The sequence below is a fragment of the Bos grunniens genome, chromosome 16, assembly GCF_055505025.1.
Source record: "Bos grunniens cultivar Pamir isolate PY7600 chromosome 16, Bosgru_T2T1.0, whole genome shotgun sequence".
NCBI classification, from domain to species: Eukaryota; Metazoa; Chordata; class Mammalia; order Artiodactyla; family Bovidae; genus Bos; species Bos grunniens.
In genome coordinates, this window is record NC_141180.1 from 41,233,671 (window position 1) to 41,258,718 (window position 25,048).

Genomic DNA, 25,048 nt, shown 5'->3' on the forward strand with positions numbered 1-25,048 from the left:
TCTCTGCTTTTTAATATGCTGTCTAGGTGGGACATAACTTTCCTTCCAAGGAGTAAGTGTCTTTTAATTTCATGGCTGCAGTCACCATCTGCAGTGATTTTGGAGCCCCCCAAAATAAAGTCAGCCACTGTTTCCACTGTTTCCCCATCTATTTGCCATGAAGTGATGGGACTGGATGCCATGATCTTAGTCTTCTGAATGTTGAGCTTTAAGCCAACTTTTTCACTCTCCTCTTTCACTTTCATCAAGAGGCTCTTTAGTTTTTCCCTTTTGCCATAAGCGTGGTGTCATCTTCATATCAGAGGTTATTGATATTTCTCCCAGCAATCTTGATTCTGGCTTGTGCTTCATCCAGCCCAGTGTTTCTCATGATGTACTCTGCATATAAGTTAAATAAGCAGGGTGACAATATACAGCCTTGACGTACTCCTTTTCCTATTTGGAACCAGTCTGTTGTTCTGTGTCCAGTTTTAACTGTTGCTTCCTGACCTGCATACAGGTTTCTCAAGAGGCAGGTCAGGTGGTCTGGTATTCCCATCTCTTTCAGAATTTTCCACAGTTTATTGTGACCCACTCAGTCAAAGGCTGTGGTATAGTCAATAAAGCAGAAATAGATGTTTTTCTGGAATTCTCTTGCTTTTTCGATGATCCAGCGGATTTGGCGATTTGATCTCTGGTTCCTCTGCCTTTTCTAAAACCAGACTGAACATCTAGAAGTTCACGGTTCACGTATTGCTGAAGCCTGGCTTGGAGAATTTTATGCATTACTTTACTAGCGTGTGAGATGAGTGCAATTGTGTGGTAGTTTGAGCATTCTTTGGCATTGCCTTTCTTTGGGATTGGAATGAAAACTGATCTTTTCCAATGCTGTGGCCACTGCTGAGTTTTCCAAATTTGCTGGCATATTGAGTGTAGCACTTTCACAGCATCATCTTTTAGGATTTGAGATAGCTCAACTGGGATTCCATCACCTCCACTAGCTTTGTTCGTAGTGATGCTTCCTAAGGCCCACTTGGCTTCGCATTCCAGGATGTCTGGCTCTAGGTGAGTGATCACACAATTGTATTATCTGGGTCATGAAGATCTTTTTTGTATAGTTCTTCTGTATATTCTTGCCACCTCTTCTTAATGTCTTCTTCTTCTGCTAGGTCCATACCATTTCTGTCCTTTATTGAGTCCATCTTTGCATGTTCCCTTGGTATCTCCAATTTTCTTGAAGAGATCTCTCTCTAGTCTTTCCCATTCTATTGTTTTCCTCTATCTCTTTGCATTGATCGCTGAGGAAGGCTTTCTTATCTCTCCTTGCTATTCTTTGGAACTCTGCATTCAGATGCTTATATCTCTGCTTTTCTCCTTTGCTTTTTGCTTCTCTTCTTTTCACAGCTATTTGTAAGCCCTCCTCAGACAGCCATTTTGCTTTTTTGCCTTTCTTTTTTTTGGAGATAGTCTTGGTACCTGTCTCCTGTACATTGTCAGGAACCTCCGTCCATAGTTCATCAGGCACACTATCAGATCTAGTCCCTTAAATCTATTTCTCACTTACATTGTATAATCATAAGGATTTGATTTAGGTCATACCTGAATGGTCTAGTGGTTTTCCCCACTTTCTTTTGTCTTATAGTTTCATTATCATTTACCTAAGTGTGTATTTATTATCATTATTTAATTCTATTAGGATGTATGTGCTTTCTGAGAATTGTCAGACTTCAACAATTTTAGGAGGACTTCTCTGATGGTCCTGTGGCTAAGACTCCAAGCTCCCAATGCAGGGGACCTGGGTTCAATACCTGGTGAGGGAACTAGAACCTACATGCCATAACTAAGAGTTTGCATGCCACAACTAAGAGTTGGTGTGCTGCAACTAAGAGTTCACTTGCTACAATTAAAGATTTCTGTGCCACAAGAAAGATCCTAAGTACCACAGCTAACACCAGCACAATCAAATAAAAGTAAATATTAAAAAAACAATTTTATGAAATTCTGTCTTCCTTCCTCTCTTGTTCTCTTTTCTTTTTTTCTCTCTCTCCTACCATCTTCCTCAATATACTTCTAGTATATAAAGTTGGATTATTCATAATTCTGGGTTCATGGCACATTTTCATCATTGGTCAATGTATGAATCAATTTTATTTACTTAGATTTTAAATTACTTATTTTTATAATGTAATAAGCCCCCATGAATTCATTATCCAAAACAAAAGCTAGTACTTTAAATAACTGCATCTACTCAGAGGGTGTTTTCTACCAATTCATCTCTGTTTCTGTCACCAGAGTTAACCATCTATGAAAACAACCATCATTCCTTTACTTTCCTTTTCTTATTGTTTCATTGCATCTATATGTACCCTTAAAGAATTGTTTTTATTATTTTAATTTCATAAAAAATTATGTAGTATAATCTCTTTAACTTATATTGCTAATTCATGCATACTGTTAAATGTACTACAGTCCACTTGTTTGGGATGCTGTACTATAACTCCACTGTGAAAATATACTGCAATATTTATTTCCCCTTCCACTGATGGTCATTTAGATTGTTTCCAGATTTTCATTATTATAAACAATGTTACTTTGAACATTCTGCTAGTCCTTTTTTGACTACTGCCTTTCTCCATTCTCTGTTTCCTTCGAGAACTCTGATTAGACATATGTTAGATAGACCTGCTCAGTCTATGATCTCAATTATTTTCTTTGCAGGCTTTATTCTGGCCTGAACTTTCTTTTGGTCAGTGTATTCATATCATTACAGATTTTCCAGTTCACTAATTCTTTATTCTGTTAAGTCTAATTTGTTTCTTGGAATCTTTTGATTGAATTTTTCATTTCAATGATTGAATTTCATTTCTAGAAGTTATTCTTTTCACCACACAAATCTCCTTGTTCTTTCTTACTCATACTTACAAGTTTCTCTTTCACTTCTTAAACATGTAAAACATTTAAATTTATTTCTGTGCCTAATAACTCCAATATCTTTCCTTGGTGGCCTGACTTCCCTGTCTGTTGTTCCTCTTGGTTCTCAGTTATAGCTTGTTTCCTTATGTCATTCCTTTCTTTGTTCCTTGTGAATTGTTCATTTTCCTTAGAACTCTATCTGAGAGAGTTAAGACCTGGGTTAAACTTGTATTTTTCCAGAAATGATTTATATTTGCTTATGCTAGTTTCCCAGGAAAATTAAATTCTGTACTTGAAGTTTTTCACAATGCACATCACATCAATTCAGACCTTACACTCAAATGAGGGGATTTGGGATCAGATCACCAGCACCATTGTCCTTCAGTTTAATGCCAATGTCAATAAAGGATCATTCCTTTGCTTCATCCTTCTGAACACTGGGTCTATTTCTAGTTATGCCTTTACATTAAGGTTGTTTTTTTGTAATGCCAGCCTGTATGCCAGTCTCCTTGTTAGACTCCTTAGAAACAGTAATGTCCTAAGCTTAACACCTATTCCCCAGGCCTTCTTTGGCCACCATGATGAAGGTTCAAGATCTCTAGAGTCTGGGTGAAACCCTGAGAATGAAAATCAGTTCTAGCATTTGCTCACCTGCCAGGTTTCTTGCTTTCACTTTATTTTATGGCCTCTGTGAATTCTTTCCTTCAATCCATTTGGCAATGCATTAAAAACAAATGTTCTATATCACATGCAGCATTTTAACTATAATTGTGTTGTGGGTACCATCAGGGTATCTGGCCTGTTTGCCATTATTATTATTTTGTAAGATGTATTTATTTCTTTGGCTGTGGTGGATCTCCGTTGCCGCACACAGGCTTTGTGTAGCTGCGGTGAGCGGGGTTACTCTTCGTTGCAGCATGCAGGCTTCTCATTGTGGCGGCTTCTCTTGTGGTGCACAGGCTCTACGTGCACAGGCTTCAGTAGATGCAGCCTGAGGGCTCGGTAGCTGCAGTGCTGAGGCTTAGTTGCCTCACGGCATGTGGGATCTTCCCAGACCAGGGATCAAATCCGTGTCCTGGGTGTTGCAAGGCAGAATCTTAACCACCAGATGACCAGAGAAGTCCCTATGGGTGATTCCTTTTAAAATAGAAGTCTGGATTCTTAACCACTAGATGACCAGGGAAGCCCCAGTTGTTTATTCCGTTTAAAATAGAAGTCTATCTGTCCCCATTTCAACATTCATCTTCTATTGCAACAGTTTTTTAGTCTCCAGTCCTATATCTTAATAGATTAGATACACTAATACTCACTTGGCCTAGTATAACACTCTTATTAAATTTAAAGATGGTCACATGTTTAAATTTCTTTAATGACTCCATAGTGCTCCTAGGATAAAGTCTAAACTCCTGCCCATGCATACAGAGCCCAGTGAGGTTTGTCCTCTGTCTACTTCCCCTGCCTCTCAGCCTCCTCTACATATCATCATTCAAACCTCAAGCACTCATAGCCATCTACCTCCAGTTCTCCCACTACACTCTCATTTCTCTGAATTTTTAATCACACTGCTCCTCTGTCCAGGATCTATCCCCCTTTCCCCAGCTTTCTCCCAGATTCTTACTTGTACCCTTCAAAATTTATCTCAAAAGTCACTTTCTTTTCCAAGTATTTTCTGATCCACACCCTTGCTTGTCAGGAAAACATAATCAGGCACCTCACATCTATGCTCTCTAACAGAAATATTACAGCAATGATCATAAAAAGTGATGATAAATGATTTTCTTATCAGCCTCCCCTACTACAAGGCAGGGAGTTCTTTGAGAACAGGAATTCCTTCATGTTTTATACCCAGCACCAAACATAGCTGGACATATGGAAGGTGCTCATTAAATTCTGTGGGATGAATCAGTGAATCAGTGGGCACAGCTACACTTAAAAGTTTGGAAAATGAGATGAGGAAGATTTATTCTAATGGATAACTGTTTGTGTGTGTGTGTGTGTGTGTGTGTGTGTGTGTGTGTGTGCGTGTCTGTGTGTGTGTGTATGTGTGAGAGAGAGAGACAGAGCATGTGCTTATTGTATGGTTTAGATTATCGGCTCTTTAAAATTATGCATAATTTCCCAACTTCTCATCAATAAAGAAAACTGGAACTAACTTTCTGTTCACTCTACTCTATAGAGTTTGAAATATTTACTGCCATTGTGCTCCAAATTGTGTTTGGAGTCAAATTAATAGTGAGAAAAGTTACCCATTCATTTATAAAACCTTGAACTTGCAAATGTCTGAGAACTGTTTTGCTTTCTAACATTATTTTCTTTAGAATAATCAATTTCTCTTTCCAAAGGAACGTCAAATAAGAAAGCAATATACAGCTGAAAAAGTTCTTTTGGAGAAACAAACATTATTAAGGTCATGAAACTAAAGTTTTTGTGTTTAATTTTTTCTATGAAACAGAGGGACAACTGTTATGGTCTCAGGCTCTCAGGTTAACTCCTCTGAAACTCCTGGAAAGAGAGTTCTTATTCCCTCTATGCATGTGTGTGTGTGTAATCAGTCACTCAGTCTTGTCTGACTCTTTGGGACCCCATGGACTGCAGCCTGGCATTCTAGGCAAGAATATTGGAGTTGGTTGTCATTTCCTCCTCCAGGTGATCTTCTTGACCCACGGATCGAACCCAGGTCTCCTGCATTACAGGCAGATTCTTTATCATTGAGCCACCTGGGAAGACTGCTCTATGCATACAATAATTTTTCTTTACTAAGGTATATTTTAAAAGAATGTCAGTTTAGCAAGAATTCTAGGCACTTCTGATTTGGACATGAGTCCTTACACATTAGTCATCAAAAGACAATGGATTAAAAACTTAATTGCGCTATAAAATGTGAAGTCTCCTGAAAAGCCCTTGGTATTCTTGTAGTTAGTGGAAAATAATTAAAAGAATGTCTAATAAATTTTGTCATATGTTTACATGTGTCCTTTTGTGAACACACACATAAACCTATTTTCTCAAAATTTAAACCATCATCCATTAATATTAAACCATCATCCATTAATATTTTGAAATAATTCCTAGTCTATTTCTAGTTTTAGCTGAGTCCATCGTAAAAACACTGTGAGAAAGGAAACAAACTGCATGGATTCCATTTGGCAAATCAGGGGCCTGTAGATGTGACTGTGGTTCAGCCTCTGGCGCCATCAGTTGGGCTCCAAATCAAAAGCTGTGGAAGGAGGTAATTAGCTGGCTCTCTAGACCACTCAGCTGGCATCAGCAGACTTACAGCCACTGGGAAGGGAGCTGGGGAGGGGTTCAGAAATATTCTCTAAAACAACATTGTTCCTGTACAATAGATGACTGCAATTATAGAGCTGTTTTTATGGAGAAAAAGTTAACTTTGATTAATGTTCATAATGACACATTTGTTAAGGTGTCAAAATTTAATTAGAAAGTTCAGCTACCTCAAAGGACAATCATTACAGTGTCTTGCTCAATAAGAGGATGAGAGCAGAAGGCAACATCATCTCACCCACTCACAAAGGTAAAAAGGGAATGGGATCTGGGCATAGCAACCACCGCCGATTCTCAGTGAAAAAGGGTGAACTTCCCCATCTCATTAATTCCAGCAGAAATTAAACCACGGAGAGGCCTTTTGCCAAAGCAATGAAAATATAATTATGTTGGTCACATTCAGAGGATGGAGTCTTCTGAATCTTTCCTGACCAGGCTGTTGATTTCTTAGACCTGAGTGTTAAAACAGAAAGAAATTGGCTACATTCAAACTGCTCGATTTGGCTATAGACGTGATTATTTACAGATGAAGGCAAAGCGGCCCTGAAGTGAGCAGAAGATGAGAAGACCATGTTCCAAATTGACCAGCTGAAGGAGAGTTTATATTTTAAAAAAACAATCACTTGGTCAGTGACTCATGGGGAAAGAATTCTTGAGCTTTCTTCAGGGAAACCCCAGTAAATAACATGTATAATAAAATGGAGATGGTGTAGTCTGTCCTGTTGGGCCTTTCAGTCCACATAATAAACCTTTTGGCAAAAAAAGGAACATTCTGAACACGATTCTCTCCAGGAAACCCCCAAACAGCAAGAACTACTGCGGCTTCCTTACAGTTTTACCAAGTATTTTCTATCTCAGACTCACATGTGAAATAAAAACTTGGAAGAAATGTGGAAAAAAATCTGCTTTTTGTTAGAGGGTTGAGGATTTTTCAGTTGGTTGCTTCCATGATTCACACTGCACTCCACTGCTCCGAAGCTCAAAACCACGTATCATAAAAAGCAACACTGGCTCCAATTAATTCTTCCTGCTTTGTCCCTGGGAGAACCAACAGCTCGAAGTGTGGCCCACATGACACACAAGAGAAATGAATGAAAAATTCTCGGCCTGCTTCAATTTACTGGAATAGGGTGTAAATCATATGCTTTAAAAGAGATCTGGAGTTCTACTTTTTTTTTCCTAATGTGAGGTTTAACTGACATAATCTGTAACAGTTTCAGTTCCTCTCTTCCTAATTAGCAAAAGCTTTTGGAATTTTGTTGTTTTTGGTCTCTAAGAACATCAGGCAAGGAAAAAAAAAAGTTGAAAAAAATAAAATGTGCTTCTAAATGATTAAAGAAAACCCTGTCTGTAGGGGATAGGAATGGTCAAAGTTCTCTATTTCCCAACCCCCTGCCCAGAATGCTTTGTTCAAGCCACACGGTGTCTAATCAGCATGTCTTTAGATTATTTTATGTTAATTAAAATTATGGCTAGTTTCGGAGGTTAATATATACATGTGCATGTGGCTTCAAAGGCTTCCCAAATTACTGGCTGAGCTCCCTTGCCTTGGGCAGGCCTGATCTGTGATAAAACTGACCACATTAAACCAAGTTTATTGCTATGGAGGTTTTTTTTTTTTTTAACTCAATGGAGAAAATACATTTTGCAGGTCTCTTAAAGAATTTCCCTTGAAACCACTCTCTCAAGATCCCAAAAGAGGTAAGGGGGCAGAAAAGAAGAAACGTACAAGGAAAAGAACAAAGAAATTGGTTCATATCAGGAAAAAAAAAAAAACCACGATAAACAGCTCTACAGATTACTGAAAGGCAACAAATAAAGCACAGAACAAGACTGTAATAGATCACAACTTTCACAACATACTTGCTTTTTTTAACTAGAGAAATGTTGCAATGCATTGACTGAATGAGAGGAAACCCAACACTCCCAAAATCATTGAGATGTGCTTAATACTATTCATTCTAATTTATTTTTCACTTTTGTGTCATACAGATGGTAAAATTCACGGTGAGTGCTCAATGTTTGTCGGACACTGTGGTTAGGAAAAGCTCGTCTATAGTCCTACTGCCCTGAAAGTGCCCGATCTTGTCTGATCTTGGAAGCTAAGCAGGGTCGGGTCTGGTGAGTACTTGGAAGGGAGGAAAAGCTCATAAGAGGGGTCAGCATAAACCTTAATGGTCACAGCTGCAGAGCAGCCCAGTGGGAGCTGGGCAGGGGACCTGTCTGGGAGATGGCAACATACATAAGTTGGGACCAGGAATGGGGACACGGTGATTCTTCCCCTGAGAAGAGGAGGCTGTCCACCGACAACTTATAAGGAAATGTGTCAACCTACAACTGATTCTGATGGCATACTAAATTCCCAGAATAAATCTAAGCCAAAAGATTGGGAAGGGGCATACTTTTCATTTACATCATCATCTGTTCTTTAAAACTCTTCAGGTTCAGGCCCTTACAACCTCTCTCCTTGGCTACTTGAGAATCTCCTGACAAATCTCCTGGGCTCCCATTAAATTTATCTTTTACACTGCAGTTAGACTAAACAGTCTAAAACACCACCCTGTCCTTTCATAGCTTCTCGGTGGCACAGGATAAGGTACCCCATCCTTGGTGCCTTGATTCCCTGCCCGCTGTGTAGGCATCAGTCCCACCATGCCTGACCTCAACAGTTAGGTGTCACCCATTAGGTTGCCTTCCCCACCCATCCATGCTGGGTGCTTCTTAGGAACCAAACCCTGAACATACCTTTTCTCACACTGTACTGTAAGTTTCTGTCAGAGAGTGAGTCCCTTAAGGACAGAAGTCATGGACCTAGAAATTTTTGTATGCTTGACACCTGGCAAATGCTCCATAAAGGTTCATTGAACCTTTATGTGAAATGAGAGAAATAATAAATGACATCAAACTCCAACAGACTGGACAAGCAGGAATGATGTATAAAAGAAGGCTGGCTTTCAGGCTGCCCTCACCTATTGGAGATGAGAAAGTTACCTCAGGAAATTGAGACAAGTACACTGGCTCCCTAAAGTTGGGAGGAAGATGCAAGAAGCTGTTACCCTGAAATATGGCTGAACACTAAGTGTTTGTTACACGTCTATGTGCTTTGGCCCACAGGCATAGCAAGCAAAGACTATTTAAAACTGCAGTATTTTGATGGAGCAGATAACCTACCAGGCCAGGGCCCCATTAATTTCTCAGTAGATGACTATCTAAGCCTAACAATAGGGCATGGGCAAGAGTGACAGAGGTGAGGTTTCTAAGGTAAATTAAGCCAGTGCAAATGTGTAGAAACAGACTGACAGAAACATAGATGGAAATATTAATAGATAATACAGTTTGAGTTAATATCTTAAAGGAACAGCATCACCCTGTCCTTGTATTCCAAGGGTAGCAAGTACAAACTTACAATACTTCAGAAGTCAGGAAGGAGATTTAGGTTAAAGGCAGACTTCAAAGTGATCCCAAGAATGAAACAGTCTTTCACACATTGGAAAGGAACTACTTAACATACCAAAACATTTCATAGCCAGAGGTTACCCTCAACTTTCCTTTGAAATCAATCAAATTGTATTTTCTATTTAGAAAAACAAGTGTCAGTGAACATCATGGGCAAATTTGGCAGAGTACAAAGTACGGAAATCACAAAAGAAGGAAAACGTGAACATACTTTTTAATGAGTTAATATCATTTAGCAGAAACGTTCTAAAAAGCAAAAGGTAAAAGAAAGAAAAACTAAAACTATAAAGCTATACAAACAAATTTTCTACTACTTAGAAAATGTGTCAAGTTCGGATTCATTTTCACTCTGGATTTAAAATAAAAATGAAGTATTAGTTATACACTTTGGCTCATCTGGAAAACTCCCTGGAAATTTCTGAGCTTCTTAGCACAAAAGTACAAAGAGATACAGTAATGACCTCCTTGAACAAACAAATACACAGAAAAGAGTGAGTTCGTTTGAGCTCGCAGGGCATACCCCGTGGCTGTTCTGATCCTGTGCCATGGAGAAATGTATTAGGGCTTCTCAAGATCTTCCTTTCAACCTGGGAACCTCCAACACTCATTTTCAATGAGGAAAAATAAAGATTCCTCACCATCAGTGTCAGAGCTGTGAACAGAATTCATTCACAGCCTCTGTAGCTACTGGCAAAATGATTTGCTATTGCTCACAGCTGACAGGGAATTGGGATGGGGTGTGACAAGAAAGCTGAATTTCTGGTAAACCTGAGTTTAGGGGATACTTCTTAATGTTTTGTCAATGTATCTCACAATAAAATCAAAGGTTATGGGTGTAAAAATCTTCCTTGATATGATAGAAGGGAAATATTAATAGTGTTTGCGTCTTACACTATGGCTGCTCTTAGTACCTACAGCTGTAAGGGGTTGTAAAATTATTCTGGTAGCTTTATTTAAAATGTGTATTCCCAGGTGCCATCTTCAAATATTAAAATTGAGAAAACCTAGGAGTGACTCAGGAGTTTGCATTTGTAATAAGAAACTTGAGTATGTCTGAAAATAAAATAAAGATGGCAGAACAGAAGGATGTGCACTTACCTTCCCCTGTGAGAACTCCAAAATTGCAACTAGTTGCTGAACAACCATCAACAGGAGAATGTTGGATCCCACCAAAAAAATATAGCCCATGTCCAAGGGCAAAGGAGAAGCCCCAACAAGATGGTAGGAAGAGCAGAGTTGCATTTAGAATCAAACCCCATACCTGCCAGAGATGTTTGGAAGGCTCAAATAAAACCTCATGTGCAAGAGGACCCAGACACCCCACAGAGGCTGAGTCAGACCTGCCTTTGTGGTTTGAGTGTCTCCTGTGGAGGCACGGGTCAGCAGTGTCCTGCTGTGGGGACAGGGCTCTGGCTGCAGCAGACCTGGGAGGCACAGCGTGTGGCACAAGTCCTCTTGGAGGAGGTCGCCATTAGCCCCACCATAGAGCCATCAAGCAGACGACTCACAAACTGGAGAACAATTATACTAAAGAAGTTCTTGCACTGTTATGAAAGTTCTAGGACCCATAACAGATTTCACAACCTGGGGTATGGCAAAGGGACTTTATTTTCTTGGGGTCCAAAATCACTGCAGATGGTGACTGCAGCCATGAAATTAAAAGACGCTTGCTCCTTGGAAGAAAAGTTGTGACAAACCTAGACAGCATATTAAAAAGCAGAGACATTACTTTGCTGACAAAGGTCCATCTAGTCCAAGCTATGGTTTTTCCAGTAGAAATGTATGGATGTGAGAGCTGGACCATAAAGAAAGCTAAGCACTGAAGAATTGATGCTTTTGAACTGTGGTCTTGGAGAAGATTCTTGAAAGTCCCTTGAACTGCAAGGAGATTGAACCAGTCAATCCTAAAGGAAATCAGTCCTGAATATTCATTAGAAGGACTGATGCTGAAGCTGAAACTCCAATACTTTGGCCACCTGATGTGAAGAACTGACTCATTAGAAAAGAGCCTGATTCTGGGAAATATTGAGGGCAAGAGGAGAAGGGGATGACCAAGGATGAGAAGGTTGGATGGCATCAACTTGATGGATGAGTTTGAGCAAGCTCCGGGAGTTGGTGATGGACAAGGATGCCTGATGAGCTGTAGTCCATGGGGTCACAAAGAGTAGGACACAACTGAGAGACTGAACTGAACTGAATATATCTGAGCAGGTCAGATGGATCATGCTGAGAAACCCTAAGTTAGAGGCTGCTCCTAGTCCTGCTGCCTGTTTGGCAAGTGGGTTCCCCATCAAACACTGATGCTACAAGATGATGATAAGTGTTTTTAAAAATGGGTGGGAAAAAAAATGGGTGGGGAGTATTTGATAAAAACAAGTTCAAGAACTACAGTCAAAGATATTTACATGTTTCTTTATTCCAAGACTCAACTTTGTTTAGAAAAAAGCTAATATACTTTGTTTTTCACGAGAGAGATAAAGAATATAAAGTAATCCAAACATATTTTGATCATCAAAACACTTTCTTTTCCATTAAATAGGCTGAACATACTTTGGGAAATACTGCTACATAGAACTTTCATGTAAGAAAATATAGAAGTAGAGAACTACTGAAGGATAATCTATAATACCTAGATGGAGATGGTTTATAGTTGAGCATATAAGAATACCTGGAGCAAAGATGTGGCTATGAACAAATTCTGAAGGTAAAAGCCAACCACTAGCTCAGCAACAGGTAGCTCAATTGATGCTCTTCAGGGAGTTAGCAAACAGTAAGCCTTTGGTAAATAGTAATAGCAGAAAATCAGGACTGCAGGGAGAAATATCAATAAACTCAGATATGCAGATGACAACACCCACAGGGTAGAAAATGAAGAGGAACTAAAGAGCCTATTGATGAAGGTGAAAGAGGAGAGTGAAAAAGCTGGCTTAAGATGGAACATTAAAAAAACTAAGATCATGACATCCAGCCCCATCACTTCATGGCAAATATATAGGGGAAAAAAATGGAAACAGTGACAGAGTTTATTTTCCTGGGCTCCAAGATCACTGTGGACGGTGATTTCAGTCATTAAATGAAAAGACGCTTGCTCCTTGGAAGAAAAGCTGTGACAAACCTAATAACTTATTAAAAAGCAGAGACATCCCTTTGCCGACAAAGATCTGTATAATGGAAGCTATGGTTTTTCCAGCAGTCAGATATGGATATGAGAGTTGGACCATAAAGAAGGCTGAGCGCCAAAGAATTGATGCTTTCAAACTGTGGTGCTGAAGACTCTTGAGAGTCCTTTGGACTACAAGGAGATCAAACCAGACAATTCTAAAGGACATCAGTGAATATTCATTGGGAGGACTGATGTTGAAGCTTCAGTTCTTTGGCCACCTGCTGTGAAGAGCAGAGTTATTACAAAAGACCCTGATGTTGGAAAAGACTGAAGGCAAGAGGAGAAGGGAGCGCCAGAGGACGAGATGGTTAGATGGCATCCCTGATTCAATGGACATGAATTTGAGTAAGCTCCAGGAGATGGTGCAAGACAGGGAAACCTGGTGTGCTGCAGTCCACGGGGTCACAAAGAGTGGGACACAACTGAGTGACTGAACAACAGCAATCTCAGAAAAGGGGTAATATTTGGAGAAAGAGGATGATATTGAGAGTCAGTGCAACCACTGGGTTCAGGGTCACAGCACCTTAACAAAGCTGAAAAGACCATGTGAGCACAAAAACAATACTGAAGACAGCCAAGACCTTTTGAGAATTGACTTTGTTCCTGGTACTGTTCTACATATATCACAAATATTATTATCTCACTTGGTCACTGTGAGGTGGAGAATGTCATTGAGCGCCATTTAACAAAGGAGAGAGGCTCTGAGTAAACTTACACAAAATCACCCTGCAGAGCTGGATTTCAGCTCACACTGGAGCTTAAAACTCTGCATGTCTTTGTTCTAATCAGGAGGATCAATAAATTTGCAATTAAAGGAAATTATTTGAACAGATGGGATTTTTTTTTTAAGGGAAAGGAGGATGATCAAACTGGCATGGATTAAATATGAAGGTAAAAGAAAATGGTAATCATTGCAGGTTAGTCAGGTGAGTTGTTAGGAATGTGAATTACTCTAGCTTTGAGGAAAGTAATAAAAAATAACTATTCATTCTCTTTGACACCGATTCTACTTCCGCAAATCTACCCTAAGGAAATAATCAGATACGAATATCAGGAATCATGCACTAAGATGTTTACCCTAAATTTACATACAATAATTAAAACTACATTGAAATTGAGTATGTGCATTAGAAAGTTTATGAACTTTAAGTTCAAAACTGAGTTTGAGTTAAATCCTGACTCCTTCACTTATTAGATATGTGATCTTTGGCTAGTTAGAAAACTTGACTAAGCCTCATGATCTTCATCTCTAGAATGGAGAAGACGCTGTTTTCTTTACAGCAGGGATTCTCAACAGCAGTACTATTGACATTTTAAGCACAATAATTCTTGTTCTAGAGGGCTGTCCTGTGCCTTATAGCATGTTTAGCAGAAACCCTGGTCTCTACCCACTAGATGCCAGTAGCACCCCTCCACCCAGTAGTGATAGTCACAAATGTCTCCAGACATTGCCAAATGCCCCCCGCTGAGAATCACTGTGTTACAGAATTGTGAGGATGAAATGAGCTAATTTAAAGATACATATGGGTGAAGGGAAAGCGGGAAATATACAGTTTTGGAATGGGAAGCCAAGTAGAAGAAAGAAAAGTCTACACATCTGTAGACAAAGACATAGTTATCTCTATTAATATCTATACACTTATCTATGAAAAAGCCAGTAGGATAGAGAACAAAAACCCAAGATATGGAAATAACTGATAAAGCAAAGCCCTAAATATAAGTAGAAGAGAAGACCTTGCCAAAAAGGAGGGCCATCCTCTGACCTGGGAGTGCCGAAAGAATGGATGAAAAAATGAAACGATTCTGAGCGTTTTCCTTTTTATAGTAATGCTATGATCCCTATTTTGAGAAAAATTAAGATATAAATAGATTTTTTTCCCCCAGGGGACAAAATATGTTAATAGAACTGGGAATAAAGCACAATCAGATTTAACTGACACATACTGGAAAAAAAAACTAAAATTTATTTCATTAGCATTTTATTATGCCTAGCCCTGAAGACTGTGTAAATATCCTGGCAATGTAAAAATTTTAATGTATAAGGGAGAATTATTACAGTAATTTTAGGTGAATGAATCATGGTGACCAAGCTAGTGGCTAGAAGTTTTGGAAGCTACTCCAAAGCTACTCTGTCTCCATGTCAATACCTTTCCTATCTAGTCTTACTTTTTCCTTCCACTGCATTTTCACCTACTTCTCTTTTTTTGAAATTCTTTTAATTGGCATATAATTGCTTTACAGTGTTGAACTAGTTTCTGCTATAAAACAAAGTGAATAAGCTATAGGTATAAATATATCCCCTCCCTCTTGGACCTCCTCCCCTATCCCACCCATCTCGGTCTTCACAGTTCATCCACTTCTTCCCTCAAACCTATGTCTAAGGTCACAGTTTTGTCACTTGCTTCTTCCATCATTTATATTCATTCATTGAATCATTACACAAATATTTATTCACTACCTATATGTCCCAAGTTCTAGGGGTATATAGTAAGTTAACAAAACCTCAGAGAGGATAGTGTCTTTACAGAGTCTAAAGTACAGTTAAGAAGACAGACAATAAACAAATAATAAACCAATAACACATAGTAGAATATCACACAAATTAGCCAATGTACAAAATGCTATTCTGCTAAATTTGTGCCTAATGTTCCCTGTCTGGTACTTTAAAATTTAAATACTGCTTTTTCACTATTTGGGAGGCCTTTCTATTTGTTGAGCAGTTGTAATAATACACTGTCTTCGTTAAAGATCTATTCCTGGGCCACAACCACCATGCCATTTTATAGAATCCAAGTTGAAATTTAGATGTTTGCCACTCTCTGATGTGATATTTGCATTCTACAAATCCATAATTCCATAAATCTTATACTTCTGTAATTCATCATAACTATAACCCTTCTCCACACATCCCATGAATTGGAAATGTAAAATTGTTAATAGCCTTCATAAAACTTGGCTTCTATAATTGATTTCAGTAATTTTGTCACATTTTAAGAAAATCAAAGCATCAAAGTTATGCTTCAATGCTTGACAAACTCAGCCTTTATATGGGCTGAGCAAACTAATGTGGATGGCTTTATCTTTGGGTACTCGATGTCTTGGCCATCTTACAGTGACTTAAAAATAACTTTCTTGGCAGACAATACATTCCATACCTTACTCAAAAAAAGTCTCTGCTTGACAATCCATGAGTTGAATTGTTGGACCACATAGAAAGGAAAATATAAGCTTAAGTTGGAACATTAGAAAAGTTTTTCTTGATAAAGGCTCAGGTTTTAACTGCATTTTACTGAGTCTTTTTTAATGTCTCGTTCTAATGCTCAAATATAGAAAGATTTTAACTTTTTTTCTGTTTTCATGGAATTCCAGTTTTGAAATAGGCTTTTAGTGGAAGCACATAAAAGCTTCCCAAATTTATAAAAATTGGGCTTTTCTTATTTAATGAAAGACATATGTTCATAAAAAAGTGTTGGTGAAGGCAATTCTTTGTAACACTCACAGTTCTTGACCTCGAACCACTTGTCCAAGAATACAAGCCCAAATTTGAAAATCTTTACAGTATTGTCATACTTTTAAAGGCAATTCATCAATTCAAAGGGCAGGGAATATTTTTCAAATTAAGCAGATAATGTGCTTCAGCTACTGCTGAAGCATAATGGTAGGTGCAAACTGCTTGTACATCAGAGTTTGTAGGTGAACAGATTCCAGTTCTTTAGCTAATTTTAGGTGAATTTGGCTTGATTAATGAAGGTCATAGGTCCAAATCTTCATAGGCTAAATTGGGTATGAAAGGATCTTACATACTTATTTCAAGTCAGGTCAGAGTTTATCAACTTCAATACTATCAACACATATGACTAATTCTTTATTGTGGAGATGTTGTTTAGTCACTAAGTCATGTCTGACTCTTTGAGACCCCATGGACTGCAGCTGGCTATGGGACTTTCCAGACAAGAATACTAGAATGGGTTGCCATTTCCTTCTCCAGGGGATCTACCCAACCCAGGGAACAAACCCATGTTTCCTTCACTGGCAGGCAGATTCTTTACCACTGAACCACCAGAGAAGCCCTCATTGTAGAGACTATCTTGTAAATAATAGGATATTAGCTTCCACACACTAAATTTCAGTAGTATCTCCCCAGTCCAAATGTTTCCAGACATTGTTAAATGTCCATAGGGTGCAAAATCACCCCTAGTTGAGAATGACTGATCTAAGTGGAAACAATACTTATTTCCAATTTCTAACCTGAGGTAAAATACACTGATATAAAGATTTAGACAAGCTGATCCTTTTTTAAAAGTTCTAGTTTGTTCTTTGTATCAAATTGTTATTTTTTCCCCAATTCCTTGAAGTGTCACTAATTCTTCTCTTTGAAGCCATGACATAAAATGAGAAAATTTATGGAACTAATGGTGAATTATTTCAAAGAGGAAAATGAAAATGTCCAAATTAGATTCTTTCTTCAATTAAAAAGTGGTCAATAGTAAAAAATTTTGCTGAAGAAAGTGTGTTGTCATTTTGTCAAGTTGGTCTTTAGTATTTCATTTTGTGCTATATCCCCAAATAACACTAGCCTTTTCTATTTTAGGACTGATTCTATTTGTTGGCATATAATAGAATATATATTCTAAATCCTTATTTTAAAATATTCTTTTCATTTTAGAACTTTTACTTGATTCTGCATATTCCAATAATTAAGGGAAGTATATTCCTAATTCTGGACTAAAATAACATGTATCAAGTTAAGGCAAACAAAATGCAAATACTTAAGAAAAAGAACACAATTTTAAGTTAAAATATGATAGTCCTTTTTATCATTTCTTAAAAAAATCAAGAGTCCTGAGTGACTTATTTTAGCTTTTGTTCTGAGATACTTGCCAAATTGCTCTGTCCACTCAGAACACTTAATTTTTAATGTGCAAGCATATGGCTTCAATGTAGTAATTATCATTACCAACTGGGTTTTCACATATGCTCATATGGCCTTCTTCTAGCTTCCTACCAACTGCCTCATACTCACCTGCTCAGTCTTCTTAAAAGTTAATGACCACTCCCTGACTTCCCCCCATACACTTTCTGTATAAAAATTTTTCTTACTATATTTCTAAGTTTATAAAGGTAATAATGACTGCAATAGCAAACTAACACATAGCTGCCTAAAGAAGTTAAAAATAATTCTTAACTTTTCTTCAAACTCATTTCCTACACCTTTCTCTATGCTCTTATAAACGTATGTATACACACACACAAATGTTCTTTCTCAGTCACTTTTATTGGTTTCTTCTAATTGTATTTCTAAAGAATACATAATTCTGTCCTCAGTTCTCCTCCTTTCATTTCTCTTTAGGTGCCAAAATTTTAAATACAATATCTAACAACTTGCAAATCTCTGTCTGAAGGCCTCTCCTCTGAACTTGGATGTACATATTTAACTGCCTAAAAGACATCTCCGTTAGGATGTTTAAACAGACATTCCAATATTTGGTTCTCCCCTCCAGGGTACCCAGTAAGATGGTACTTCCTGTCTATTTGTATTTAGGTGTAGCCACGTGGCTTGCTTTGGACGATGAAAATGGAAATTACATGTCACATTCAGATAGAAACATTAACAGTCCATGTGTGACTCTTCGCTTATTTCCTCTGCCATTGGTGATCAGCAACAATCCTATCAGCTTGAGTCTTGAAGTGGGAATAGCAAGGAGCAAAGTCCCAGACAGTTGAGATGCACACACAGCATGAGCAAGAAATATTTTGTAGTTTGAAGCCACCAGATTTTGGGGAGTATTTGTTACAGCAGTATTAGCCTATCCTGACTAAACAGTGATATGTAGTAGGATCCCAAATTTAACATGGTCAAAACAAAATGCCTCACTCCATTTTCTCTTTTCCTTATCTTACTCATCTTATTAAATGGCACTAACCCATACCCATCATCCAAGATCCAATAATCTTTTTTTATTTTGCTCTTTCTCTCACTTTTCAGATCCAATCCATCAGTAAATCTTAAATGGCTCTCCCACCAAAATATATTCTGAAACTAACTGCTTCTCACTATCACACTACTGTCCCTAGCCCAAGCTATCACCATCTCTCCTTTGCACTGCCTCAGCAGGCTCTCCACTTCCCCTCTAAACACCACTCCTCTCTTTCATGTTTATTACTGTCTTATTGATTTCTAAGAAACTCTTTAATTTGGGTAAAAATAAGATATTAATTCTTTGCTTGCTATATGTGTCACAAATGTTTTCTCAAATTTTAACTTTTTTAAAAACTCTGTTTATTCTTTAGAGTCAGATTAAGTCACTGGCTTTCATTGTCATCAACTTTAATCTCTTTGTGCTTAAATATGGTACAGAGAAATCAGATACTTTATACCTCTAAGCCTTTCAGTTCTTTTTCAAACTGGAGGTGTCTGGTAGGGAGCCAAGCAAACACAGAGTAAATATTCAAAGGCCAACATGACTCTCTCAAATCTAAAGGATGATTTTTTCCCCCCCTTCAAGGGGAGATTTCTTAGTAGGGACTCTAATTCTGATCCTAGTTCTTCAATTGTTGTCGGCCTTTTGATTTTCAGAATATACATTTGTTACATAAATCAATGGATTCAAGGCAAATGAATCAACTTTTAAATTTAAATCTGACAGAATTCTTTTCATTAGCTCAATATTATATGTTTTCATCTTTAAAACTCAATTAGATTTTTTAAATAGCAAAAGATCAAAGACCAGAAATTAGGCCATGGGATGGCTCCCTGATAACCCTTAGATAATATACATTATTTGTACATTATGCACAACATAGTCATAGAGGGTGATAGTGCTGACAGGTACAAAATTGGAACTTAAGGAAGAATGATTGGTCTAGGAAGATGGGGAGGCTGGATACGTGGGAATCTGAGCATTTGAAACAAAGACACTATTGAGACTCAGGCAACAAGGTAAGGTGAGCATTCAGAGACTCATAATAGTGAGGAAAATAGCATATTTGCACAGGCAGGGTAGAGCGAAAGGTGTTAACAAAAATCTGTGTATTCATTTAAAAAATTATAAACAAGATTATATTATTATGCTAAGTTTGTAGTCTCAGATGATTAACTTCCATTATTTATTTAATATTTTCTTTTTTTGAAGTTTAATCCATTTATGTATAATAATATATCTCTCCTTCTAAATATTATTTTCATCATTTTATATTTTTTTTCTCACCATCCTCCATTTAAGTATCTTTCTCTTTTTGTTTTACTATGTATTTTAAAATCTTTTTATGAAAATCACACAAAACACAGCTTCAAGAAAATGAGAAAATGACACGGGAACAAAATTTAAAATTGCCCATACAATTAACATTTTGGTGTATATCTTCTCAAAATTTCTACGTACAAATATTTCCATATAAACACCATCCCCTACAAAATTTGGCATTAATGCAAATACGTTAATGCAAAAATGGCATTACATTATCTATGGTTTTTTTTTTTTCAGTTAATTTATCATGAAAATTTCCACTGCAATTGATATATTTATATCTTTATATATATGTATATATACATCTTTATATATGTGTATATATACATCTTTACTTTTTAAATTTTGCTTTATAGCATTTCATTTGGAGAAGGAAATGGTAACCCACTCCAGTATTCTTGCCTGGAGAATCCCATGGACGGAGGAGCCTGGTGGGCTACAGTCCACGGGGTCGCAAAGAGTTGGACACGACTGAGCGACTTCACTCACTTATAGCATTTCATTGATGTACCATATTCTATTTAATCAATTATCTATGATGGATACTGATGCATTTTTTAAATATCAGAAATTATAAAAAAATGTTTCCAAATAATTTTTCAACAAATACCACTGCACAACTATTGAATTATTTGATAAAAATAAATTTTTAGAAGTGGAATGGTTTGGCCAAAAGGTTGGCACATAATCAAGGTATCTGATGCATGCCAAACTGGCCACCCTGCATCAAGGTTATGTGAATACTCAGCCACATGTAACATATAAGAAGAACAGCTTCCTTATTACCACCTATCATGACCATCCTTTCTCATTTCTCATGATCTGAAAGCTCAAAAATGATGTAGGGGCAGTTATTTTAATTTACAATTCCTGTAGTGAATTGCTAGTGAATTGAACCCTTTTTTTCAACTGGTTGTCAGTCTTTTTACTTTTTATTTTGTGGTTTTAAACGATTGATTGGCTGGTTTTTGCTATGTCTTAAATGAATTGAATAGAAACAATTTTAACCTGAGGACATTTAATACTTTGTATGTCATATAATATAGCTGCAAATATTTTATGAATTTGTCATTTGCTTTTTAACTGTTTACTGTCTTTTGGACCATACAAAAGTATTAAATTTGCATGTAGTTTAAGGTCACATTTTTTTTCACTATTTTCTAATTCATTAATTTTTACTTTACTCATTAATTTCTTTCCTTAGATTTTTTTTGTTGCTCTCCTCCAACCTCTTGAATTTATTTACTTCTATTTAAATAATAATTCTTTTAAAAGTTATTAATTTTTCTCTGTGTATAACACTCTGTATATTTTATAGTGTTTCCTATATAGTATTTTTATTGTTATTATAATTCAAATAGTCTGTAAATTAAGCATTGATTTTCATTTGGATCTATTTCTGGAGTGTATTTTTTTCATTCTAAGTAGACAGGTTTTCTCATTTAAAGTTCGCTCTAGGGGAGGAGCTAAGATGGTGGAGGAGTAGGACGGGGAGAACACTTTCTCCCCCACAAATTCATCAAAAGAACATTTAAACGCTGACTAAATTCCACAAAACAACTTCTGAATGTCGGCAGAGGACATCAGGCACCCAGAAAAGCAACCCAAGTCTTCAAAAGGAGGTAGGAAAAAATATAAAAGACAAAAAAGGGACAAAAGAGGGAGGGACGGAGTTCCGTCCTGGGAAGTGAGTCTTAAAAAGAGAGAAGTTTCCAAACATCAGGAAACCTTCTCACTGCCGAATCTGTGCTGAGCCTTGGAAGCACAGAGGGCAACATAACAGGGAGGAAAAATAAATAAACAATTAAAACCCGCACATTGCAAGCCCTACGGTAACTCCCCCAGCGGAGAAGCAGTGCAGATGCCTGCATCCGCCATTAGCAAGCAGGGGCTGGGCAGGGAGGTGCAGCGCAGGCTGCATCGCAAGAATCTGGCCTGAATACCCCAAGCGCTATCTGAGCGAAATAATTTGGGCTAGCAAACCAGACTGTGGGATATCTACCACGCGAAAAGCCAGCCCTAACCTATGACACCGCCAGGCCCGCGCTCGGAACAAACGACTGAACAGAGATAGCCAGCGGCAGACCATCCCCCTCCACTGATAGGCAGCCAGAGCCGAAAGGGGACAATCGCAGCCCCAGAGAGACATTATCTATAAAACTGTAAGCAGGCTTCTTTGCTAACTAAAACTTCTTGGGAGTCTGGACGGCCAACATTTGCCTGAGAAGGTGTGCCGGTGCACACCTAGATAACCGAGCGGTGGGGAGGCGATAAGTCGCAGCAATCGCGTGCGCCAAACACCTCATCACCTGAGCTGCTCGGATCTGGGAAGGGCACAGAACGCAGGCCCAACCGAGAGTCTGCGCCTCTGAGGACTACCCGAGTGCCTGAACCTGAGCAGCTTGGACCTGGGAGCTGCATGCAGCTCAGGGCCGGCCTCGGATGGTTCCTGGCGGAACAACCTAGAGCCCGAGCAGTGTGGGCAGGGAGGCTACACGCACCGTGAGCAGGGGCAGACCCAGTGTGGCTGAGGCACTGCGAGCACACGCCAGTGTTATTTGTTTGCAGCATCCCTCCCTACCTCCCCTCAGCGTGACTGAACAAGTGAGCCTAAAAAAAAAAAAAAAAAAAAGTGTCCTCCACCATACCCTTTGTGTCAGGGCGGAAACCAGACACTGAAGAGACCAGCAAACAGAAGAAACTATATCAGAGGGAACCACCTTGGAAGCTACAGGCAATAGATTAAAATCCTGTGGTTACTACCAACTACATAGGAAGGGGCCTATAGATCTTGAGAAATATAAGTGGGACCAAGGAACTAGCCAAAAATGAACTGAACCCACAATACTCACAACAAAACCGGAGAAAGTCCTAGATATATTTTTTACTATTTGTACGATCATTCTTTCTTTTTTTTAAATTATTATTTTTTAATTAAAAAAAATTTTAAGTCCTCTATTATTCCTTTAATTTCCACTTTTATAACTGATTACTTTGCAAAAAAAAAAGACCCTATTTTTTTTTAAAGCAAACTTCATATATATATATTTTTTATAATTTTTTGACCTTTTTTTTCTTTTTTTCCTTCTTTTCTTTAACATTGTATTTTTGAAATTCCAAACTCTACTCTAGATTTTTAATTTTAGCTTTTTGGTATTTGTTATCAATTTTGTACCTTTTTTTTTTTTTTTATAATTTAGGCGACTTTGTTTGTTCTTGTTTGTTTGTTTTTTTCTCTCTCTCTTTCTTTTTCTCCTTCTTTTTTTAACATTGTATTTTTGAAATTCCAAACTCTACGCTAGATTTTTAACTTTTGCTTTTTGGTATTAGTTATCAATTTTGTACCTATATTTTCTTTATAATTTTTGCGACCTTGTTTGTTTTTGTTTGTTCGTTTTTTTTCTCTTTTCCTTCTTCTTTTCTTTAACATCATATTTTTGAAATTCCAAACTCTACATTTAAAATTTTTGCTTTTATGTATTTGTTACCAATTTTGTACCTTTAAGAACCCAATCTTCAGTACCCATTTTTCACTAGGGAGCGAGATTACTGGCTTAACTGCTCTCTCTCCCTTTGGACTCTCCTTTTTCTCCACCAGGTCACCTGTGTCTCCTCCCTAACCCCTCTCTACTCTACCCAACTATGTGAATTTCTGTGTGTTCCAGACGGTGGAGAACACTTAGGGAACTGATTACTGGCTGGATCTGTCTCCCTCTTTTTCATTCCCCCCATTTATCCTCCTGGCCACCTCTGCCACCTTCCTCCTTCTTCTCTTCTCTGTATAACTCTGTGAACAACTCTGAGTGGTCCATTTGTGGAGTGCACATAAGGAAGAGATTACTGAATAGCCCACTCTCTCCTCTATTGATTCCACCTCATCTCATTCGGGTCACCTCTAACTCCCTCCTCACTCTTCTCTTCTCCATATAACGCTGTAAACCTCTCTGAGTGAAACAAGTTTCAGGGCAAGACATACCAAGCAAATTCTCCAGCAGCAAGGAACACAGCCCTGAGCTCCAAGATACAGGCAGCCCAAAGTCACCCCAAAACCATAGACATCCTATAACTCATTACTGGACATTTCATTGCAATCCAGAGAGAAGAAATACAGCTCCACCCACCAGAACACCGACACAAGCTTCCCTAACCAAGAAACCTTGACAAGCCACCTGTACAAACCCACACAGAGTGAGGAAACGCCACAATAAAGAGAACTCCACAAACTGCCAGAATACAGAAAGGACACCCCAAACTCAGCAATTTAAACAAGATGAAGAGACAGAGGAATACCCAGCAGATAAAGAAACAGGATAAATGCCCACCAAACCAAACAAAAGAGGAAGAGATGGGGAATCTACCTGAAAAAGAATTCCGAATAATGATAGTGAAATTGATAGAAAATCTTGAAATAAAAATGGAATCACAGATAAATAGCCTGGAGACAAAGATTGAGAAGATGCAAGAAAGGTTTAACAAGGACCTAGAAGAAATAAAAGAGAGTCATTATATAATGAATAATGCAATAAATGAAATTAAAAACACTCTGGAGGCAACAAATAGTAGAATAACAGAGGCAGAAGATAGGATTAGTGAATTAGAAGATAGAATGGTAGAAATAAATGAATCAGAGAGGATAAAGGAAAAACAAATTAAAAGAAATGAGGAAAATCTCAGAGACCTCCAGGACAATATTAAACGCTACAACATTTGAATCATAGGGGTCCCAGAAGAAGAACACAAAAAGAAAGACCACTAGAAAATACTTGAAGAGATAATAGTTGAAAACTTCGCTAAAACGGGGAAGGAAATAATCACCCAAGTCCAAGAAACCCAGAGAGTCCCAAATAGGATAAACCCAAAGCGAAACATCCCAAGACACATATTAATCAAATTAACAAAGATCAAACACAAAGAACAAATATTAAAGCGGCAAGGGAAAAACAACAAATAACACACAAGGGAATTCCCATAAGGATAACAGCTGATCTTTCAATAGAAACTCTTC

General features: G+C 37.9%; 1 protein-coding gene across 19 annotated transcripts in view; it reads right to left on the bottom strand.

Moving 5' to 3' along the window:
• DNM3 (dynamin 3) overlaps window positions 1-25,048 on the bottom strand; it is a 658,236-nt gene that overhangs the window by 87,013 nt on the left and 546,175 nt on the right. For 2 of the 19 annotated variants that reach the window (XM_086344647.1, XM_086344645.1), the window contains one exon: window positions 1,140-6,630. The exons of the other annotated variants lie outside the window; for them this stretch is intronic. In XM_086344647.1, the coding sequence (XP_086200773.1) occupies window positions 6,625-6,630 (6 nt within the window). In that variant the 3' untranslated portion in view covers window positions 1,140-6,624. Of the gene's footprint in view, window positions 1-1,139; window positions 6,631-25,048 lie in introns of those variants that run through there. 19 annotated transcript variants of the gene reach the window in all.